Consider the following 23,511-nt stretch of genomic DNA (forward strand, 5'->3'; position numbering starts at 1 on the left):
CTCTGGCTTGACCTCTGCCTTCTAATGTGGGTCCGGGTTACCAACTGACAGAATTTGGATTCGGGCCGCCTACAATTCTTCGCGCTTAACACTTTTCCTTGGACCCTAGGAACTTCTTTTCTAGGAAACCTAAAGGAAATTCTGAGGCTTCAGCGCCATCCTCGTTAGCACATTCCTTCCCGGGAGCGCTCAAGAAGCCTGGTTTAGGGCTTGCTCATCCTGAGGGTTGGGACTACGTTTCCCAGGAGGCATCGCGAACAAACTCCCGGACTCTATTTCCCAGAGTTCCCGGGGCGTGGGCCGCACTAGACTGTCTTCCCTGAGGGGGTTGGAGACTTCAGGGCCAAGATGGCGACAGGAACGGGTAGTAAGTATGTCCACTGTTTTTGCGTGGAAGGCCTTTTAGACCAGAGGCTAGGTACCAGATTTCTGTCACACGCATGGGGATTAGGAGCAATGATTGCCCAAGAGCCCAGGGTCTTGAGGAACCTGCACTCGACCGTATCGTGAAGACTAACGATTAGAGGCCCAGAAGAAGTGTAGGGTGTTGTGTCTCAGGGAGGCTGCGGAGATTTGAGAGAAGCAGCTCAGCGAATCCTTATGTGTTTGGGAACTCTGTGGGGTGCGAGATAAAGGGGCTCAGGAGACTTGGGTGTGCAGACGAAGAGATGCTGTGAGCCATAGGGAGCAACCTGCTCTCAAAGAGCCGTTCGTTTTCTGGCCAGCGTTTGTGAGGCCCGTGGTCCAGCTCCCAGAGAAATGGGGTAGTTTAACTCTTAGCTTTTTCGGCCGCTAGGGAAATTGCGTTTTGTGCATCTCAGCCATTTTCCTGTTTCGTACATTGAAAAGGTCTTACTATGTCCGACAGCTACATGGGGGTAGAAGTACTGAGAAAAGTAAACAAGTTTATGCTAAGAAGGAGGCAGGGCAGTAGGCGCGGGGTGGGGGAGGGGAGTGGCTGCTCGGAATCCTGGGAAATAACCCTCGCGTTCAAATTGGAATCAAGTAGTCTTTTTTTTTTTTTTTCGTCTTAAAACTGGGCCTGTCGTGAGAACTGCCTTATCTTACTCTGACATTCTCCCCTGCCTTTTTAAAATAAAACAAAGTAGCCATGTCATTTGAAGAAGTAAAATGTTTTGCCAGATACTCAGTGCAATTTTGCGGGGAATGAATCGTGATGATATTTTAGTAGAGATGAAAATCAAGATTCCGTGATAGTAACTCACTTTGTTCCACAAGGTGGGATGTTTTGTATTAGGCTTTTAGTTCTCCCTTTGGGCCTTAGAACTAGTGCCTCAGTGGTTGTTCTCTAAGACTTTTCTCCTTTTAGAACACAAGCTTCTGAGTACTGGCCCTACAGAGCCATGGTCCATCCGAGAGAAGCTCTGTTTAGCGTCTTCGGTCATGAGGAGTGGAGATCAAAATTGGTAAGGTATCTAAGATAGCTGCATTCTTGGGTCTTAGAAACTGTTGGGCATTTTTTGATTACACTGGTGGATTCCTATAATCATACTAGCGTTTACGGAGTATTTCTTTTTTAACAGCATTATTGAGATTTAATTCAAATAACATAAAATTAGTATATACACATAATTTAGTATATTCACTGAGTTGTGTAATCATTATCAGTCTAATTTTATTTATTTTTTAATTTTATTTATTTGACAGAGAGAGAGCACAAGTAGTCAGAAAGGCAGGGAGAGGGAGAAGCGCGTTCCCTGCTAAGCAGGGAGCCTGACTCGGGGCTGGATCCCAAGACACTGGGATCATGACCTGAGCTGAAGGCAGAGGCTTAACCAACTGAGCCACCCACGCGCCCCCACAGTCTAATTTTAGAACATTTTCATTACTCCTAAAAGAAGTTTCTTATCCCTTCCTTAGCTGTCACTTTACAATCTCTCCACCTCCCTATCATCCACCCCCACCCTCAGGCAGAGACACTCAGTCTACTTTCTTTATCTGTAGATTGCCTATTCCGGACGTTTCATATAAATAGAACCCTATAATTTGAGGAACAGCTGAACTTTAAAAAAAATTTTTTTAAAGATTTATTTATTTATTTTAGAGAGAGAGTTAGCACGCAAGCAGGGGGATGGAGAGAATCCTTAAGCAAACTTCCCCCTGAGCATGGAGCTTGACTCAGGGCTTGATTCCAGGACTCTGAGATCAGGACCTGAGCCAAAATCCAGAGTCAGAGGCTCAGTCAACTGAGCCATCCAGGCGCCTCCCACTGAACTATTTTTTAAAATGGCCTCATATTTTTTACATTCCCACAGGCAATGAATGAAGGCCCCACTTTCTTTGTATGCCTGACAGCTCTTACTGTGTGTCTTGCTAGTGGGTATGAGATGGTATCTCATTGTGGTTTTGATTTCCATATCCCTGATGACTAATGTTGAGCATCTTTTCATGTGCTTCTTGGTCATTTGTGTCTCTTTAGAAAAATGTCTGCTCCGATCCTTTGGATTCTTTTTTTTTTTTTAAGTTTTTATTTATTTATTTGAGAGACAAACAGAGGGAGAGAGCATGAGTAGGGGGGAAAGGGAAGAGGCAGAGGGAGAGGCAGAGGGAGAAGCCGACTCCCCTCAGAGCAGTGATCCCAAGACCCCGGGATCATGACCTGAGTGAAAGGTAAACGCTTAACCAGCTGAGCCACCCAGGTGCCCCGATCCTCTGGATTCTTTATATTATTACTATTACTGAGTTTTAATATTCTTTGTATATTCTGGACACAAATTGTTTGTCAGATAATTTGCAAATATTTCTGTTTTATGTATTGTCTTTTTACTTTCTTGATTAATACCATTTACAACACAAAAGTTTTCAATTTTGACATGTCCAGTTTATTTTTTTCTTGTGTCGCTTATGCTTTTGGTGTCATGGCTCAGAAACCATTTACTTTTGTGTTTTCTTTTCAAAGCTTTATAGTTTTAGCTCTACGTATTTAGGTCTATGATCCATTTTGAGTTAGGTTTTTTTTTTTTTTTTTTTTAAAGTAGGTTTGACTTCCAACTTGGGGCTAGAACTCACGACCCTGAGATCTAGGGTTGCATGCTCTACCGACGGAGCCAGCCAGGCACTCCATTTTGACTTAATTTTTGTGTATGTTGTAAGGCAGGGGTCTCTTTTGCACATAGATATGTCCCAGTTTCCAGTATTTGTTAACAACACTGTTCTTTCCCTATTGATATTGTCTTAGCACTCAGTATTTCTTTTTAAGGACCGTAAAGTAGAACTGTGGTTTCTAGTCTTTTTTTACTTCTAGTGCATACCCATTTATTTATTTAGGTTTATTTTTTTCTCCTTTTGTTTTTTAAAATTTTTATTTAAATTCAGTTAATTAACATATATTGTGTTATTGGTTTCAGAGCTAGAGGTCACTGATTCATCAGTCTTATATAATCTTTTTTTTTTTTAAGATTTTATTCATTTGCGAGAGAGAGAATGAGAGACAGAGAGCATGAGAGGGAGGAGGGTCGGAGGGAGAAGCAGACTCCCTGCTGAACAGGGAGCCCGATGTGGGACTCGATCCCAGGACTCCAGGATCATGACCTGAGCCGAAGGCAGTCGCTTAACCAACTGAGCCACCCAGGCGCCCAGTCTTATATAATCTTATATAATCCCAGTGCTCATTACATCAGGAGCCCTCCTTAATGTCCATCACCCAGTTTATCCCATCCCCCCTCCCCTCCCCTCCAGTAACCTCAGTTTGTTTCCTGTGATAAGAGTCTCTTATGGTTTGTCTCCCTCTCTGATTTTGTCTTGTTTTATTTTTTCCTTTCTTCTCCTATGATCCTCTGTTTTGTTTCTTAAATTCCACATATGAGTGAGATCAAATGATGATTGTCTTTCTCTGATTGACAAGATTTATTTTAGAAAGAAAGAAAGCGCCTACTGGGAAAGGGAGGGTCGGGGGGGACAGAGAGAGCCTTAAGCCTTCTACTGTGTGTTGAGTGGAGCCCCCACGGGGCTCCATCTCACCAGGCCTGAGATCACAACCTGAGCTGAAACCAAGAGTCAGACACTTAGCTGACTGCACCACCCAGGCACCCCTTTTTATTTTTAACGTTTGTCTATTTTTCCTCAGGATCTAAGGACACCTTTTTTTTTTTAAATTTTTAAGTAATATCTACACCCAGGGTGGGGCTTGAACTCCCAACTCTGAGATGAAGAGTTGTATGCTCTATCGATTGAGCCAGTCAGGCACCCCTAAGGACATCTTTTAATTGTCCTAAGCCTTATAATTAATATTCAAATTTGTGTCTATGTGGCACATCTCTACTACTTTAATTGTTCATAAGAGTTTTCCGAGGCACCATTATTGGTCACACTTAGCATTTCTGCAGCCTTATATCTTTTTTATTTTATTTTATTTTATTTTATTTTATTTTTTAAAGATTTTATTTATTTATTTGAGACAGAGAGAATGAGAGAGAGAGAGCACATGAGAGGGGGGGAGGGTCAGAGGGAGAAGCAGGCTCCCTGCCGAGCAGGGAGCCCGATGCGGGACTCGATCCAGGGACTCCAGGATCATGACCTGAGCCGAAGGCAGTCGCTTAACCAACTGAGCCACCCAGGCGCCCCGTGCAGCCTTATATCTTTTTTAAATGACTTTTTTCAAAGATTTTATTTATTGGGGCTCCTGGGTGGCTCATTTGTTAAGTGTCTGCTGTCGGCTCATGTCATGATCCCAGGGTCCTGGGATCGAGCCCCACATCGGGCTCCCTGCTCGGCGGGAAGCCTGCTTCTCCCTGTCCCACTCCCCCTCCTTGTGTTCCTGCTCTCCCTATCTCTTTCTCTGTCAAATAAATAAATCTTTAAAAAAAAAAAAAAGATTTTATTTATTCATTTGAGAGAGAGACAGAGAGAGAACGAGCAGGGTTGGGGGAGAGGGAGAGGATGTGGGCCTCCATCCCAGGACTCCGGGATCACGACTCCAGCTGAAGGCAGCTGCTTAACCAACTGAGCCACCCAGGCACCCCTCAAATAACTTTTTAAAGGTGAAATCTGGATATCCTAGATAATAGCTGTTCTTGAATCAAATTAAATGGTAAACCCCAAGACAAAGTGAATCACACTAATTTGATAAATATATTAAAAATAGTATAAGAACACTTTTAAGTAAAAATGGCATTTTATTTAATTTTTTAAAAATATTTATTTAGAGGGAGAGGGACATGCAGACTCCAGGCTGAGCGTGGAGCCCCACACAGGGCTCAGTCTCACAACCCTGAGATTATGACCTGAGCCGAAATCAAGAGTTGGACGCTTAACTGACTGAGCCACCCAGGTGTCCCAAAACTTTGAAATTTTAAATTGTATTTCTTTTCTTAGGAGGTACTGAGTCATAAGATTCAAAATTCAAAATGGTACACAGTGTCTTCCATCACTATACCTCATCTCCCAGTGTTAGCATTTTCTTAGAGTTTCATTTCTTGTGTTTCTCTAGCATTAATTTTATTATGTTTTTATTTTTAAAAATTTATTTATTTATTAGAGAGAGAGGGGGACAGAGCACAAGCAGGGGGCAGGGTCAGGCAGAGGAAGAAGCAGGCTCTCTGCTGGAGCAGGGAGCCCGATGTGGGACTCGATCCCAGGACCCTGGGGTCATGACCTGAGCCGAAGGCAGACACTTAACCGACTGAGCCACCTAGGTGTCCCTCTAGCATTAATTTTATATACATGAACAAATACATGTTTTCTTTATCCCCCTACTTTTTAAACATAAATGGTTTTATACTATACGTATCATTCTTCATTTTGCCACTGCTTCTCTTTTTTACTTTAACTTAGTATATATGAAGCTCTCACTCCTTTTTTTTTAAGCGGCTGCATGGTATTGATACAGATACACCATAATTTATTTAACTGGTACTTTTTTCTTTAGATTTTATTTATTTGTCAGAGCGAGAGAGCACATGTGCACAAGCAGGGGGGAGCTTCAGACAGGGAGAGGCAGGCTCCCTGCTGAGCAAGGAGCCCGAATCGGGACTTGATCCCAGGACCGTGAGATGACGACCTGAGCCAAAGGCAGACACTTAATGGACTGAGTCACCCAGGCATCCCTGGTACTCTGTTTTTTTTTTAAACTGGTACTCTAGGGGTGCCTGGGTGGCTCAGTTGGTTAAGCATCTCCCTTTGGCTCGGGTCATGATCGCAGGATCCCCAGATTGAGCCCTGCGTCGGGCTCCCTGCTGGAGGGGGTGGGGGAGCCTGCTTCTCCCTCTCCCGCTCCCCCTGCTTGTGCTCTCTCTCTGTCAAATAAATAAATAAAATGTTTAAAAAAAATAAATAAACTGGTACTCTATTGTTGGACATTTGCTAATACAGATATAACCTTGCATAGTTATATATTAACTGAAAGCAGAATCACTGGGTCAAAGAATGTATGTGTTTCTAGAGTTTAATAAATATTTCAAATTGCCCTACTCAGAGATTGTTTCACTTTATACTCCCATCAGTAATATATCAGAATGCCTCTTTTTTTATGTCCTGGTTGTAAGATATTTTTGATGTTTGACAGTATTATAAAAGGTGAGAAATAGTTCTCATGTTTTTCATTTACATTTATCTTATGATGAGTGAGGTTGAATATCTTCGTGTGTTAAAGAGCCACTTGTATTTCTTTTTTTGTAAACTGCTTTTTCTCATTTTTCTGTTTATTAGTCTTTCTCTTTAATTGGGGGAGGGCTCCTTATATATTAAGACTTTGTTTATTTATTTATTTTTAAGATTTTATTTATTTGACTCAAGCAGGGGAGCAACAGAGGGAGAGGGAGAAGCAGGCTCCCCGCTGAGCAGGGAGCCCGATGCGGGGCTTGATCCCAGGATCCTGGGATCATGACCTGAGCCAAAGGCAGATGCTTAACTGACTGAGCCACCCTGGCGCCCCTACATTAAGTTAAGACTTTTAAAATGTAGTTTATTTATTAATTTTTTTTAACAGTTCCTAGATTTTGTGACCTATTTAGAAAGTTTTACCCTTGTCTGAGATTATAAAATAATTCTAGCGGCGCCTGGGTGGCTCAGTCGTTAAGCATCTGCCTTCGGCTCAGGTCATGGTCCCAGGGTCCTGGGATCGAGCCCCGCATCGGGCTCCCTGCTCGGCGGGAAGCCTGCTTCTCCTCTCCCACTCCCTGTGCTTGTGTTCCCTCTCTCACTGTGTCTCTCTCTGTCAAGTAAATAAATAAAATCTTTAATTCTATGATTTCTTCTAGTACTTTCATGGTTAAATTTTTTAAAAATTTATTTTATTTATTTTTTTAAAAGATTTTATTTATTTAATTGACAGAGAGACAGCGAGAGAGGGAACACAAGTAGGGGGAATGGGAGAGGGAGAAGCAGGCTTCCCGCCGAGCAGGGAGCCCCATGCCGGGCTCGATCCCAGGATCCTGGGATCATGACCTGAGCCAAAGGCAGTCGCTTAACCAACTGAGCCACCCAGGCGTCCCTTTTTTTAATATTTAAATTGTTGATACATTTGGGGCTTTTCTTGGTCTAAGGTATAAATTATGGATCAAACTTTATTTTTTGCTGAACCATATAACTGTTGAACTTGAAAAGAGCTGTGTGATACCATTATTTCATCACAAATTTTAAGAACTTTTTTCTTTTTAAAGTTACCTAATTTTTCAGGGCGCCTGGGTGGCTCTGTTGGTTAAGCATCTGCCTTCAACTTGGGTCATGGTTGTAGAGTCCTGGGATCAAGCCCCGCATCAGGCTTCCTGCTCAGCGAGGAGCCTGCTTCTCCCTCTCCCTCTGCTCCTTCCCCGAACTCATGCTCTTTCTTTCTCTCTCTCAAATAAGTAAATAAAGTCTTTCAAAAATATTAAAAAATAAAGTTACATAGTTTTTCAACCACATAGAGAAGTGTGGAGAATAATATAGAGTATCCATGTACCCAGCCTGGATTTAACAGATCTTAATATTTCGTCATGTTTTCTTTGGATCTTTTTCAAGACTTAAAAATTTTATTTATTTGAGAGAGAGAGCGAGTGAGCGTGTATGAGCAGGGAGAGGAGCAGAGGGAGAAAGACTCTCAAGCAGGCTCCGAGCTCAGCAGAGGGCTCAATCTCAGATCCCTCAGACCATGACCTGAGACGAAATGAAGAGTTGGACCCTCAACTGACTAAGCCACCCAAGTGCCCTTCTTTGGATGTTTTTCAAGAAATAAACATAGACACAATTAAAGTCACACACTCTTCCTTGATCCCATTCTAGTCCTGTTTTTATTTTTGCCTTTTTTTTTTTTTTTTGTCTTTTCAGCTTTTAATTAATAGGTTGCATGATTGCATCATAGAAAGTTGTGTCATTTTTTTTTTTTCAGTTAATATTATGTGGTATGTATTTTCCATTTCACCACATATATTTTATAATTATTTTTATGGTCTATTTAGTATTTTGTAGAGGTGAAATGCCGTAAGTTAAACATCCCTTGCAGGCATTTAGGAAAAACCTAACTGTTCGTCAGTCTGATCAAGTCTACGTGGTGCTTTCTTCTTGATACTTGCTTCTTTGTTAGATTATTTTTTATTAATACATTCCTAGGAGTTGTATTTGTGGATCAAAAGATAACTTTAGTCTGGAATACATTACAAATTGCTTTTCAAAAGATATATCTCTTCTAAAAGAACCAAAATCAACATAAAAATGCTTGCCCAAATGAACAGAAATGATAATGTACTAGGTTCTAATACCTTCACTTCACCCAGGAAATATATCACCTAGGAAAACTTTTTCGCAATGATTCTTTCCCTCTAAATGAAATTTTTTTATTTGTCAGAGCACAAGTAGGGGAGTGGTAGGGGGAGAAGCAGGCTCCCCACTAAGCAAGGAGCCCGATGCGGGACTCAATCCCAGAACCCTGGGATCATGACCCGAGCCAAAGGCAGATGCTTAGCCAAATGAGCCACCCAGGTGTCCCCCCTTAAGTGGTTGTGTCATTTTCCATAGTCACATGTTTCAGAACACTTCCTGGTGGCAGTTTATCATTCTAAATTTTGTACTCCAAACCTTGAACTCTTAGCATACTTCCCCCCACCATCCTTTTCCCCCTCCTATTTAGTGTGTAATAGCCTTTTCTTATTTTGTGTAGGGTATCAGTTAGCAGAGCTATCAAGCCGTTTGCAGAACCTGGCCGCCCTCCAGACTGGTTCTCTCAAAAAGTAAGTTCCCAAGCAAGTGCTGTTTTATCTTTTTTTTTTTTTTTTTTAAAGATTTTTATTTATTTGAGAGAGAGTGAGTGAGAGAGCACAAGAAGGGGGAGCTACAGAGGGAGAGGGAGAAGGAGAAGCCGACTCACCATGGAGCAGGGAGCCCGCTGCGGGGCTTGATCCCTGGACCTTGGAATCGTGACCTGAGCTGAAGGCAGACGCTCAACGACTGAGCCACCCAGGAGCCCCGCAAGTGCTGTTTTAGAGCAATCTTAGAGATGTGAAGTGGGTTTCCTTCCAGGCCCTGCCCTTTAATCACAAGGCTTTTATACTGTGAAGAGGAAGCATAGTTGAGAATACCTTTTCATTTTTCCCACTGTTTGCCAATTCATCCATGTATGTTCATGTTGTAAACTTTTCTTATCTGTGTAACATAACATGTAAGAGTCTAAGCTTGGGAGTTAGAAGATCTGGGTTTAATATGACTTCATTTAGAATCTTTGAACCATGATTCTCAGTTTTCTCATTTGTAAAGTAGAGATAAAAGTTGCTTCAGGATTGTTGTAAAGTTTTAGTCGAGGTAATACCCATAAAGCATTTAGCACATTGCCTTGCATATGGTGATTACTCAGTAGATATTAACTATAAATATTGGCTATTGGGTTGTTTTTCCCCAAATATACGAATTCTAGGTCAGAAGACTCCTTTTCTCTGTCCTGGTATTGAGTTTTTTTTTTTTTTTTTAAGATTTTATTTATTTGAGAGAGAGCATGAGAGAGAGATCACAAGCAGGGGTGGCTGGAGGGAGAAGCAGACTCTCTGCTTGGCAGGGAGCCTAATGCGGGACTCCATCCCAGGACCCTGGCGTCATAACCTCAGCTGAAGGCAGATGCTTAACCAACAGAGCCACCCAGGCGCCCCCTGGTATTGAGTATTTTTAACTGATATGACTGCAGAGTAATTTGCCCTCCTAGAAAGCACTCATACCTTACATATAGTTTTCCTCTCTAAGCCTTAGTCTGATATGGTAAAACTTCGAAAGGTTGTTCCTTTCCAGGCTTGCTCATCATATTTTTACTTTTTTTCCATAGCATTGTGCTTCCCAGTACTCAGAGCTTCTAGAGACCACTGAGACCCCAAAGTGAGTACAAAGCCAGTCATTCAAGCCACATCTCTTTAGTGGAAAGTGTTCACTGAGGATGTCTGGTTTATATTTATTAATATTACTGGGTGATTAAAAATAGAGCAGAAGTTATCTATGGTTAAATGGTGGAGAGGCTCAAAGAAAGCAGTTGAGAGTGGGAACATGTTCTTTTATTCAAATGTATGTTTTTGTTTTTAAATTTTCTACAGACGGAAACGGGGTGAAAAGGGAGAAGTGGTCGAAACCGTTGAAGATGTCATTGTTCGGAAATTGACTGCTGAACGAGTTGAGGAACTAAAGAAAGTGATAAAGGAAACCCAAGAAAAATATAGGTACTTACCAGAGAGAATACCAGGTGGTTGGGAGAGACCAAAGGGGCTGACTTCTTATACTGGTCAAAATTTTTTAAATAGTAGACTAAAAAACCCAGGTAACTTATTTCTCTTTCTAGACGGCTGAAAAGAGATGCAGAACTAATTCAAGCTGGGCACATGGACAGCAGACTGGATGAGCTTTGCAATGACATTGTGATGTGGGTTATATTGTTCTTACTTTTGTACACCTCTCTCTCGTTTTACCCCCTTTTCACCTCAAGTAATCTGGCTTATCTCCTCCATCTGCCATCCCTTTAGACTTGAATGATTCTGGAAGGGAAAAGCTGCAGAGTGGCCTAGTAGCAGGGAGGGGGGAGTGACTTGTAGAAGGTAATGTGATAGAATATTTCAATGTGAGGACATAACTTAGTTTTAACTTGAAAGGTGCTTCAGTTTGCCTATGAAGAACTGTAGTTAGGCAGTACACTAAAAATTTTCCCGTTTTGGGGTTGCCCGGCTAGCCAGTCAGTAGAGCATGCGACTCTTGATCTTGGGGGTGTGGGTTTGAGTCCCACATTGGGTGTAGAGATTACCTAAAAGTAAAATCTTAAAAAAAAATTTTAGGGGCGCCCGGGTGGCTCAGTCGTTAAGCGTCTGCCCTCGGCTCAGGTCATGATCCCGGGGTCCTGGGATTGAGCCCCGCATTGGGTTCCCTGCTCAGCGGGAGGCCTGCTTCTCCCTCTCTCCACTTCCCCTGCCTTGTGTTCCTGCTCTTGCTGTCCCTCTCTGTGTCAAATAAATAAATTTTTTTTTTTTTAAACATTTCCTCTTTTGCTGGTAAAGATTCTTTTTTAGGCTTTTCCTTGTGCTAGCCTGGCAAAAAATTTCCTTGTAAGGGCACTGTGACCTACAGAGGAACTAGAGCTGGCTAGGATCATACTCTTTACTTCCCTCTTTAGGAAAAAGAAATTGGAGGAAGAGGAGGCTGAAGTAAAGAGGAAGGCTACGGATGCTGCATATCAGGGTAAACCGAATCTTTTGACTGTTTAACAATTAATTATACAGTACTGCATGCTAGTAACAGTTGAAGACTACCTTGTAAGATAGAATCCACTGATGCCGATTTACTTGTGCACTTTTCTATGTCCTCTTCTCTTTTACCAGAATAAAAACATCACTTTCTATCCAAGGAAGAAGCTCTTGGAAAATGAGTTCTGCTCAGTTCTCACTAAACTTTGGGTCCTTTTAGGACACAAAGGCTTTATAATATAGATGTTGAACATCATTAAGTTTTTAGAATTCAAAGCCCTGTAAGAAGATTAAAAATAGCCCACTCATTGGATAAGAACTTAAGCATTTGTAAGTCTAGGAATACATGCTCGGAGCCAGTGAGGTCTTTTCCTCTTGTTAAAAGCAGAAACTTAATAACTTGTTGAAGAGGATATTGAGGAGTGTTTAAACCACTTTCCTACTTCAAGGACCTTTGAGATAGTTCAGTGAGTTTGCTTATAAGTTACCTGTCTCCCAGAAGTGTTAAAGATTTCTAATCCAAACTCGTAATGCTGCTTTAATTATGCAACATCCCCATTTGTCCTTTATTATAACAGAGTAGTGTCTACTTCCATTTATTTAATCTTGAAGACTTAGTAGTTGTTGTCTATATGTTCTAGCTCGTCAAGCAGTAAAAACACCCCCTCGGAGATTACCCACCGTGATGGTCCGCTCTCCTATAGATTCTGCCTCCCCAGGAGGTGATTACCCACTTGGAGACTTGACTGCAACCACTATGGAAGAGGCCACCTCTGGAGTGAGTATATTTTTACTGCAGGTATTGATCAGCAAAGGGGCAATAAGCCAGCAGAGAGCTGAGTGATGAGGAAACCACTTTTGGCTTAGAGGCATTTTCCTCTCTTGGTATGAATGCTAAAGACTTAATTTACCATGTTCTGTGCTCTAAGATAAGGATGGACCTAAAAACATTGAGCCTTTTGACCTTTTGGGAGATAGGTAAAATATTACATTACGGAATTGTTTGTAAGTAAACTAGTCTTATAAGAGTCCTTCGGGAGGAAGCGATAGTTTTCTTGTAAATAGAATATTGGTAGTGGTTAAGCAGATTGTAAAAGGCAGGTTGGGTGGAATGTTTGGGTCATTCTGGGTTTGAGTGGGTGGAAGAGAAAAAACTGGGGAAGAAAGGAGTGGCTGAGAGCAGGAGGGGTAGAGGGTTTCTGGGCAATTTCACTCAGGACTAATAAAGTAATAGACACACTAACCCATCCGGATTAGTAGGGAACCTTCCAGAGTTTGAGAAGTCAGATAAAGGTTCTCTGTTGTCTCTTAGGTAACCCCTGGGACTTTGCCGAGTACCCCAGTCACCTCGTTTCCTGGGATTCCTGACACCCTTCCTCCAGGCTCTGCACCCTTAGAAGCCCCCATGACCCCAGTAACAGATGATTCACCCCAGAAAAAGATGCTTGGACAGAAAGCAACTCCACCCCCCTCCCCTCTGCTGTCAGAGCTCTTGAAGAAGGGCAGCCTCCTGCCTACTAGCCCCAGACTGGTATGGAGACTTCTGTGGGTGTTTGAGAGCTGTGGTGATTTAGTACTTTGGAAGGGAGTGCCTGGGACCTAAAATATGACATGGAAAAAAAAAAAAGTTCAAAAGAGAAAGAGAGCTCCTAATTAAATGTTAATTTAAAAAACAAAAACAGAAACAAAAAACCAGTAAGTTGATAGTATCCTTGGGTCCTGAGTTATCTGAAACCACAATTATTTCAGTTCTCTTCTCCGGAGAACTCTTGTCAAATAAGTTTTAAAAATTAGAGCTTCCCTTGGGTCTGAAATTACTCTCTTTGGATATTAACTTCATGAAGTTTGGTCAACTGCTAGAGCTTTTTTTGGGAAGTGGTAGTAAAGGAAAGCTTGAGTGTAGCCTTCACCTCTATTCTTCCCTGGTAGGTCAATGAGAGTGAAATGGCTGTGGCTTCTGGCCACTTGAACAGTACAGGTGTCCTCCTGGAGGTAGGCGGGGTTCTTCCCATGATACATGGTGGGGAAATGCAGCAAACACCCAACACTGTTGCGGCCTCCCCTGCTGCCTCAGGTAAGTCAACACTTTTCTGTTACCTCCTTGACTTCACAGACTTCACAGTCGATCTTAGTGTTGACTGTCTTTGGTTTCTAGCCTTCAGTAGTAAGCACCTGTCAATCGTAAATGTGAAGCCCAACTTTTTTTGGTGCTACTTTACCTGTTAAACCACATAGTGCCCCAGATTGTAAATCCATTCTTATCTTCAAAGTACTGATAGCTCTGGATGACCACAGCATAGATACTGATGAGAAGAGTGAGGTTAGTAGTGAAGCTGCTTCCCTGGGGCTTGCAAAATTATGGAAAGTGCTAGGGATACCTGAGGTTATAGTACAGGGGATTGAGATTTGAAGCCAGAAAACTGGATTTAGGTGTCAAGCCTGCCACATACTGATTTTGTGGCCTTGGATAGATGATTTAACTCGTGAACCTCAGTTTCCTCTTTTATTAATTGTAGTGTGTACTTCACAAGGATGTTATGAGAATTAAGTGAGATAGAAAAAGTAAAGTAATAAAAAAAAGCTTTACAAAATATTAAACCTTAGATATGGATATTTGAATGGTGTTGAGTTTGGGTGGTTTATAGCATGCTTAACTGCAGAAGTGACAGATCTGTTCATGCCAGTTTTTCGTGATTTTGTTGTTACTGTTAAATTTTCTTCTGGGGTTAAAACTGCCACCAATTTTTCACACACATTGTGTGTTCTAGTGCTTTGGGTCATTCCTAACCTGGAAGAAGATCTTTATTAGTAAGGTTGGCAAAAGTGAGGATATAGATAATGAGCTTATTCGACAGAGGAGTTTCTTTCATTCTTTGAGACTAAAAATTTTCTTGGTTGAGTCTTAAAGTGGCTATTGCTTCTTGTTCACGTGCTTTCCTCTTACCTCATTTTGTGTACCTGTTTGTTAGGTGCTCCCACTCTTTCCCGGCTTTTAGAAGCTGGTCCTACACAGTTCACCACTCCTCTTGCTTCCTTCACTACTGTTGCCAGTGAACCTCCAGTTAAACTTGTGCCACCCCCCGTAGAGTCTGTGTCCCAGGCTACCATTGTCATGATGCCTGCGCTGCCAGCACCGTCCTCTGCTCCAGCTGTCTCCACTCCTGAGAGTGTAGCTCCAGGTGCGTCCCTGACCCACGCCCTGAGCAGCCACTAGGTTCAAAATTTCATTTTGAGCTTCAGTCAGAGAAAGCTGACCCAAGAGCATCAACTCCAATTCGGATGCTTCTGTTCTGTTCTCCATGGACATGTACCGTCTTTATCCTTAGAAAAACAAGAATTTGAGAAGATGTGGGTGGGCGTTTATGTGTTGGGGGAAAAGGGTTAAGTATACAAATATGAGTGGGCGTGAGAATGTGTTCTCACCCTATTTTCTAGATAAAACTGGGGAGAAGAAAACATACGAAGATGTAGATCTAAGATAACTTTTTCTAAGCTTAAGTGTATGGGTACTTGACACCTGTCTATAGCCTTGGTTGATGTCCAGGTGGTCACTTGGTATCAAATGAGGTTCTGAAATGCTTTTCTCTTCCTGTTATTCAGTGAGTCAGCCTGACACTTGTGTTCCAATGGAAGCTGTGGGGGACCCACATACTGTGACTGTTTCCATGGATAGCAGTGAAATCTCTATGATCATCAATTCTATCAAAGAAGAGTGTTTCCGATCAGGGGTAGCAGAGGCCCCTGGGGGATCAAAGGCTCCCAGTATAGATGGGAAGGAAGATTTAGATCTGGCTGAGAAGATGGATATTGCTGTGTCCTACACAGGTGAAGAGCTGGACTTTGAGACTGTTGGAGACATCATTGCCATCATTGAGGACAAGGTAACTATTCAGCAAAGCCCAAAAGAATCTCTCATGAGTCCTACATAGGCTTCTCTCCTCAGCTTCTCCTTGCTTCTTGTAGTAAGAATTATGTAAACAGCAGTTCTGCTTCTGTCCATCTCCATCTCTTTAGTCCCAAAGCCCTTTGGTGCTCACATTGGTCATCTCCCCAGCCATCCCTGTGTTTCTGGTTTGCTCAGGACAGGAGTCTGTCCATTGGTTGCTTCTACTATATGGAGAAAATGGAGAGAGAAGCTACAGATTGAGGCCATCTCATTTGGTGCTAACAGAATTGAGGGACTTGGGCTTATTTCTGTGACTTCAACAGTGTGTGTATTATGGGACAGGTGGATGATCATCCTGAAGTGCTGGATGTGGCAGCAGTAGAAGCGGCGCTGTCATTCTGTGAAGAGAATGATGATCCCCAGTCCCTGCCTGGCCCCTGGGAGCACCCTATCCAGCAGGAGCGGGACAAGCCAGTATCTCTCCCTGCACCAGAGATGACAGTCAAGCAGGAAAGGCTGGACTTTGAGGAAACAGAAAACAAAGGAATCCATGAACTGGTAGACATCAGGGAGCCCAGTGTTGAGATTAAAATGGAACCTGCAGAACCAGAACAAGGCATCTCAGGTCCTGAAATAGTAGCTGGAGTTGTTCCAGCCACAAGTATGGAGCCACCAGAACTCAGGAGTCAGGACTTAGACGAGGAACCTAGAAGTATTGCCACTGGAGAGATTGCTGAAGCAGATGTTTCCAGTGGGAAAGGCGATGAGACTCCACTTACAACTGTGAAGACAGAGGTATTTAAAATCAGGGGTTGGGAGGATGAAGGGTTATACTTAGGTAAGAAGTGACTGTTTAGGCCTTTGGTTTTCCTCTTGCATTCCTGAATTCTCACATGGTTGATGTGTCCAAAGCCCACAGGTATGATCATTGCTATATAAGCTTATCCTATTCCTTGAAAGGTGACCATTAGATTCCTGTTACGTGGGCAGGACTAATTTCTTCTGTAGTTTCGTCATTGAAAAATAAACTGTCAGCTGAAGTGATGTATCGGTACTTAGGGTGTTTATTCTTTTTGGTCTTCAGGCATCTCCTGAAAGCATGTTGTCTCCATCCCATGGCTCCAATCCCATCGAAGATCCTTTAGAGGCAGAGACTCAGCACAAGTTTGAAATGTCAGGTAAATAATAAGGCCAGGAAATCTGTACTCTGTAACTAACTTGAAATCCTTTGCTTTGGCTTCTGAGGGATTGTGGGTTGTGGGCAAGTAGAGGAGGTAGAATAGGTCAGCATGGAAAGGAGAGCTGCAGGGGATTATTGTCCATAGGAAGGGGAAGGCTAAGGTGGAAAAATCTTCAGGTAGTCTTTCTCTCCTCTGCAGACTCATTGAAAGAAGAATCAGGGACTATTTTTGGAAGCCAGATAAAGGTATTTCAGACTTTTCTTTATTCCTCTTGCTGTGTGACTAGATTTCCCGATAGCACTACCTTTTTAATGAGTTATAGTAAACGTGCATCTTATTTTCTGAGATGAGACTGGTAAGGAGTTGCATGGGGAAAAGTTGCAGTGGACAGTTAGGCATACTGGCAGTACTGTGGCCACATGTGCTTCCCATCTGAGAGAGTTTGTGAACATCACACAGAGCTTTCTTATGCACATAATGCACAGCGAAGCTTTGAGATCTCCAGAGTGATTTGGAGTAAATAGGGATGCCAGAGTCAGGGAGAACATACAAGAAATCAGATTATTAGTTACACTATCCAAGGAAAATTATCCAGAATTTTCTTTTTTAGAATTACTAAAGTAGTAGTAACAAACAGATTTAAAGTAATGCGATGTGAGCTTGCTCCATCAGAGGAGACGCAAAATAAAAACTATTTTTGATAACTTTGTATCCAGGGTCAGAGTTCCTCTCAAGAGCAAGGGGAAAGAAGGAACGCCTCTTAGCTTAGTCATAAGTAAGTAGCTTTTTTTTTTCTTCCTTTTAAAAAGATCCTGGGTCTTATTCTTTGTCCAGGTTCTATATTACTTAAAAAGTGAGTGTACATTAGATGGTAGTATAAGTGATAGAGGGCTCAGTCAGGACGCAGTGTGAGGCCATTTTCTAGAACTGATCTAACCCAAAAGATCGTGTTTAATGATGCTTTGCTGGATAGCTTTGCTTGCATTTGTTGACCGGAGCACACTGTGTCTAAGGATGCCCCAGGTGAGGATGAGGAGGAAGATGGAGTCAGTGAAGCGGCCAGCCTAGAGGAGGCTAAGGAAGAAGATCAAGGAGAAGGCTATTTGTCAGAAATGGATAATGAACCCCCTGTGAGCGAGAGTGATGATGGCTTTAGCATTCACAATGCTACGCTGCAGTCCCATACACTGGCAGACTCCATCCCCAGCAGTCCTGCATCTTCACAGTTGTGAGTATCTGAGATTCTTCTTTGAGGTCAAGATAGTGAAGATGAGAAGTAGGAGGATATCTTTTCCTTCAGTCTTACTTTTTCATCTTCCCTTTCTTGGCCTGGAACTAATAGTTGACAAAAAATGATTAGGAATTTTTTTTTTTTTTGGACTTATGCCTAGTGGGACCCCTTTGTTTCTTTTATTTCAGCTCTGTCTGTAGTGAAGATCAGGAAGCTATTCAGGCACAGAAAATCTGGAAGAAAGCTATCATGCTTGTATGGAGAGCTGCAGCTAATCATAGGTGAGTTTTACCAATCAGCAGGAACATTTTCTCCTGCTCCTCCTCAGTGTTAGTGACTAGGAAAAAGTCTGGGTGTGTTTATATGGGATTGGGGGCTTTGACTTTTACAACCTTCAGCTACTTAAATCAGATGCCCTCAACCTCTGCTTCTGAAGGATAAGTCAGTAATTGCACCTTATTCTTTTTGGACAGATATGCCAATGTCTTCCTGCAGCCTGTTACAGATGATATAGCACCTGGCTACCATAGCATTGTACAGAGGTAAGCCATTATCCTTTCAGCATGCTGACTTGCCTGAATTGTAAGTTGTTCAGTCTTAGTGGATTTTTACTTTAGATGGTATATTTAAAGCAAGTGTTTTTGGTGTGAGTAAAGGTGACCCAAGTGGTAAGTTGATCATTTCAGTGGCTGGATCACAAAAGATAGTCTAAAAGAATTAACCTTCTTTATTACCTTTCTTAGCTGATACTTATTATAAAGGTTGACTTTGGTTTTTGGATTAAGTGCATGTTGTGGGGTGAGGGGTTGGCATTTCAGTCCAGGCAGCTAAGACTAAGGGTATGTATGAGAAGATATGTATGGTAATAATATATTTGGATCCAGTTGAGTCCTCTTCCCCTCCATTTACCTGTTGCTGTTGTTTTGTTTTTAGGCCTATGGATTTGTCAACTATTAAGAAAAACATTGAAAATGGATTGATCCGCAGCACAGCTGAATTTCAGCGTGATATTATGCTCATGTTCCAGAATGCTGTAATGTATAACAGCTCGGACCATGATGTCTATCATATGGCAGTAGAAATGCAGCGAGATGTCTTAGAGCAGATTCAGGTACTTTGAGGATCTTTAATGTTTTAGCAAGGATGAAATGAAAATACTCGTGGCGTGGGGGGGGGGGGGGGGCGCCTGGGTGGCTCAGCTGTTAAGCGTCTGCCTTCGGCTCAGGTCATGATCCCAGGATCCTGGGATCGAACCCCGCATCGGGGTCCCTGCTCTCTCCCACTCCCCCTCTTTGTGTTCCTGCTCTCGCTAACTCTCTCTCTGTCAAATAAATAAATAAAATCCTAAGAAAAAAAAGAAAGAAAGAAAGAAAATACTCAGGGGAAGGATTCATACTGACGTCAGGAAAGGGTGCTGGTGGCTTTTAATTGGAATAGTCTTCAGGGACACAGGAACATAAAATTTTGTTCTTGATGGATTTGTGTTGGTTTTCTCATGTTGGTTTGGTAAAAGAATTATGAGAACATTCTGCCTTTCTTGGGCAAATACTTCAGTTTCTGGAAGTTTTTAAATACTTGGGGGAAGTAAATTTTTTATAAAATGGTGAATGCATATTTTAAAAGTACATTAAGTATATACATAATTGACTGTCAACAAATGGTTTCTTCTTCCTTTTTATCACAGATAATCTACCTCTGTCCTATAGTTGCATTAGCAGGCACCCTTTGGGATATTGAACTTCAAGGGATGTTGTCTATATCTGCATAGTCTGCTAAATTAAATTACCTAATGGCCTTTGGTTCATCTAGGTTTTTTTCTTTCTCATTCTTAAGAGATATTTATTCTGTATTACAGCCAAAAAGTTAGAGATATTTGGCATTTAAATCCTTTAGCATGCACAACTAGAATAAAACCTAGTATGCTAAACTTTCAATCAGTCAAGAAGTATTTGAATGTTGTTTGCAGATGGATATTAAATGAAGTTCTATTTACAAAGCTACAGTTGTCTTAATTCTTTCCTACTGGATCAGGTCTCAAGGGCCAACTGTCTTTCTTTTCCCTATAGCAATTCCTTGCCACACAGTTGATTATGCAGACATCTGAATCTGGGATCAGCGCTAAAAGTCTTCGAGGGAGAGATTCTACCCGCAAACAGGATTCATCAGAGAAGGTGAGGAGACCAAGAAAAAGCCTGTATACCAGTGTTCCAGAGCTAGAAGTCTGAAGCACCCAAGGAGCCTTAGGTTACTACTTGGTACTTGGTAACTGCTGGGCTTCTATATTCCAGCGGTATACAGACATATAATTCTTTGGATGTACTCGTCCAAGCGTTGAAGACACTTGGTGTGACTGAAAGGCCCAGTCAGTCACATGAGAAATTGTGAGCTGAATGAGTGCATTATTAATTTCTCTGAGTGAGTGCTTGCAAGGTGGGGGAAATGACTTTTGCAGCAGTTGGGGACCATCAGTTCCTGTTCCAGAAAGCATAATGGCCGACTGCTTTTGGATCTCTTTCCTCTTGTTCTTGAGTTTTTAAATTTTGTCTTTGTGTGTGTGGTGCTTGTGTCTCTGTCCTGAGGTTTGGGGTGCTTGCGGCTGAGAGTTTCTGTGGAACCTGATCAGTGTTTGTTTGTCCTCTAACAGGACAGTGTCCCCATGGGCTCTCCTGCCTTCCTTCTCTCTCTCTTTGTAAGTATTGAATGGCTGCAAGGGGTGGTGTTGCCACAAAGATTCTCAGCTCCTGCTGGGGGTGGGTGGCAGAGGGAAATTCAACATGCAGACTGTGGCAATGTCTTGAACTTCTCTTTATTCAGGTCGTTGAATAAGAATCTCTCATTTTCTGCATTCCTGTCTTTCTGCATGTGTGTGTGTGTGGGCTGGGTAGGGACTATTTATGAGTTCACTGGACTGAAATGAGGTATTCTTGGTAAGGATCTGGGATGCACCTGCTCCTCAGTTTTGACTCCACCTTTTGCCAATTCTTTTCTACAAATAAGATTGCTCAGAGCAGCAGCTGCTAGCTGGCTTTTTATAAGTGTTCCTCATACCAGCAAATACCTAGCATGTAGTTTTTTTCTCTTCTCCTAATGTTAAGTTGCCTGATACACAAATACTCAGTAAAATTTAAGATAAGGATCTTAGTAACAATGAGTACCGCATACAGTAGTGGCTGGTAGAATTTGAGATAAACTTAGTAAAGCTAGCCCTAAAGACTTACTGTTGTCCTCTGTGAATTGAACGACCCTCTGACTCTGTGTTCATTATGGGGTACTGAGGCATGATGTAATGGAAGAGCATCAGCTCGAAAACCACATGATCTAAAACTCACCGGATTATCTCTTGGAACCTTGTTTTTCTCATCTGTTTGATGGAGCTAATATAATGAGGTACCTGTCCAGCCTACCTCACAGGGATGTTGTGATGATAAAATGAGATCAAGGTTTGGAACTGGCTTGAAAAAAAAATTAAAGTGTTAAACAAATGCAAGGTGGTATTTTTATTTTTAATGTCGCCTCAAAGGCAACTTATGTTCATGAGCTCTGAAAATTTTAGAGTCCTTGCATGTTAGAAATGTAAAAATGGCCTAGCCCAGCAAAAGTGTTCACTAATTCATCTTGCCTACAGGCGTCAGCCTGTACCACGGACGGAACACTGTAATCTCCCTTCTTTCTTATTGGCCTGCAACAGTGACTCTGGATCCCCAAGCAATTGGCTGGCTGTTGCAAAGCTGGTTAATAGGAACTTTTATCTATTGAAGACAGCAAAATATTGCACAAGAGGAAGGAGCTGGGCTGCAGGGAGAGAGCAGCAGATGGAAAGAAGCCTTCTGATTGTCCTGATCTCATGGAAAACACCTGTCAGGAGGTGCTAGGGAACTAGTGCCAGGGTCAGTCTGCAGGAAAGGCCTTTCTTATAGGGACCAACAGCTGGACAGGTATGTTAGCCAAGAATCTCACTACCCACTGCCCTTTCTGACCCTCCCACCTTTCTTTTACTCTACCTGTTCCTTTGAACACGGTTTGGGCCTGGGTGGGATGACTAATAGTCATTCTTTGGGACCCCAGGTGAACCCCAGTTACCTCTATGGTGGGCAGGAGCAAAATACTCTGTCCTGCTTTTCCTCTCACAAACTACTGCCAGGAGTTTTTTTAGCCCACTCTGTGGGAAGATAGATCTGTACCTCTCATTTCCTGGATTTTTCTGCTGATTCTCTTCCTTCTTCCCCAAGAAACCACATCCCCAGCATTGTTGCAACTTTTCTCTTAACCTCCTAATCAACTCACTCACGCTCCCTTTCTTTGTCTGCCTGTCATCTAGGATGGGGGCACCAGGGGGCGCCGCTGTGCCATTGAAGCAGATATGAAGATGAAAAAGTGAAGCTTCAGAGTATCCTCATTGAGCTGAACCTGAAGTAGAAGTAAACAAGATAGAGCTTGGGCTTGTCGGCCCAGTTCCAGAAGTGGAAGTTACAGAAGAGGAGGCACCTGGGCCGTGTGACATGAGCTGGGGAAACTCTCTCAGAGAGTTGGAGTAGCACAGTTGCCTGTTGTAGGGCAAAAATCATGGGCTGTGTTAATGTCTTAATGTGTAGCTAGCCGATTGTAGCTAGTTTGTACTGTCTGGTGAAGTGTACAGACTTTTTAAAAAAAAAAAACACCTGTGAAGTGTGTGTGTACACAATAAACTGAAAGAAAAGAAAACTCTAGCCTTTGGTGTGTTCTGTGTGTATATGTGTGTGTGAGAAACTTGAGATTTTTTTTCTGCATGATAATTTTTTTATCATCTGTGGAAATGAGATGATTAGAGGGGGGGAAGTGGTATTATAATATGAACTGTTCAACAGCCTGGAGAAGGTAAGTAACCAAGATTGAATTTATAATTAATGTTTTAAAGTGTTGCATTGTGTATTGAGGATGATCTTATTCAGCTTTTCTTGAATGTTTGGGAAAACTTTTCAGAGTTCTGTTCATGGCATTGCTTTTAATGAAGATTAGAGCATGGACAGAGGTAGCACTGACCTTTATCTCAGACATTTGTCCTACTTAGTGTACTATCTTTGCAGATGGTATTTCTGGGACAGTATGGCACTATATCCTTCCTGATTCTATATGTAGGGTTCTTGTGTATTTTAGAATTCATTGCTATTTGAAGGCTAGAATCAGTTTAAGAGTTGGGAAATTTATCATCTGAGTTTATTCCAACTTTTGTTACTAAATAAAAATTAACTCTGAAATGAACCAGTTATGAGCCTTTTATTATACAGAAATGGACATAGGGTATTGTCTAGTACATTGAGTTTTCTTGAAAAAGATGTGTTTAAGAAATATATTAGAAGTCACAGATCTTTCTGGCTTAAACTGTGAAGCTTGTTAGGATTCTAAGGAAGTAGAAGATACAGTGTTGTGGGGTGATAGAAAGGAATTCAGTCAATCCAGGAATTAGAAAATTAGTAACTATAGTATAGCGGCACCTAGGTAGCTCGGTTGGTTAAGCATCCAACTCTTGATCTCAACTTAGGCCTAGATCTCAGGCTCAAGCCCTTAGTTGGGTGCCACACTGGGCTTGGAGCCTAC

At 42.0% G+C, this 23,511-nt stretch overlaps 1 protein-coding gene across 7 annotated transcripts; it reads left to right on the forward strand.

Annotated features, from left to right (window-relative positions):
* The first annotated feature begins 212 nt into the window (after positions 1-212).
* BRD8 (bromodomain containing 8) lies at positions 213-22,643 on the forward strand. Of its 7 annotated transcripts, none has more exons than XM_036083695.2 (22): positions 214-367; positions 1,331-1,427; positions 9,095-9,164; positions 10,244-10,293; positions 10,506-10,628; positions 10,748-10,828; positions 11,570-11,634; positions 12,281-12,417; positions 12,952-13,170; positions 13,569-13,713; positions 14,609-14,818; positions 15,240-15,520; positions 15,868-16,320; positions 16,610-16,703; positions 16,905-16,951; positions 17,720-17,934; positions 18,126-18,218; positions 18,411-18,479; positions 18,871-19,048; positions 20,004-20,108; positions 20,582-20,626; positions 22,256-22,643. In XM_036083695.2, exons 1-22 carry the CDS (start codon positions 349-351, stop codon positions 22,313-22,315), a joined length of 2,856 nt encoding a protein of 951 aa, XP_035939588.1. In that variant the 5' UTR covers positions 214-348; the 3' UTR covers positions 22,316-22,643. The 7 variants fall into 7 exon arrangements, with proteins under 7 accessions (XP_035939596.1, XP_035939615.1, XP_035939635.1 ...); XM_036083714.2 differs by having other exon boundaries at positions 328-371; XM_036083703.2 differs by lacking the exon at positions 20,582-20,626 and having other exon boundaries at positions 213-367.
* Positions 22,644-23,511: the final 868 nt, after the last annotated feature.

The sequence above is a fragment of the Halichoerus grypus genome, chromosome 2, assembly GCF_964656455.1.
Source record: "Halichoerus grypus chromosome 2, mHalGry1.hap1.1, whole genome shotgun sequence".
In the NCBI taxonomy this organism is placed as follows: domain Eukaryota; kingdom Metazoa; phylum Chordata; class Mammalia; order Carnivora; family Phocidae; genus Halichoerus; species Halichoerus grypus.

Excerpts from the sequence above, each read along its gene's own strand:
- BRD8 (XM_036083695.2), top strand. Across the intron at positions 10,829-11,569 it reads CTTTGCAATGACATTGTGAT|GAAAAAGAAATTGGAGGAAG; the intron begins GTGGGTTATATT and ends TTCCCTCTTTAG. Across the intron at positions 17,935-18,125 it reads AGTCCTGCATCTTCACAGTT|CTCTGTCTGTAGTGAAGATC; the intron begins GTGAGTATCTGA and ends CTTTTATTTCAG.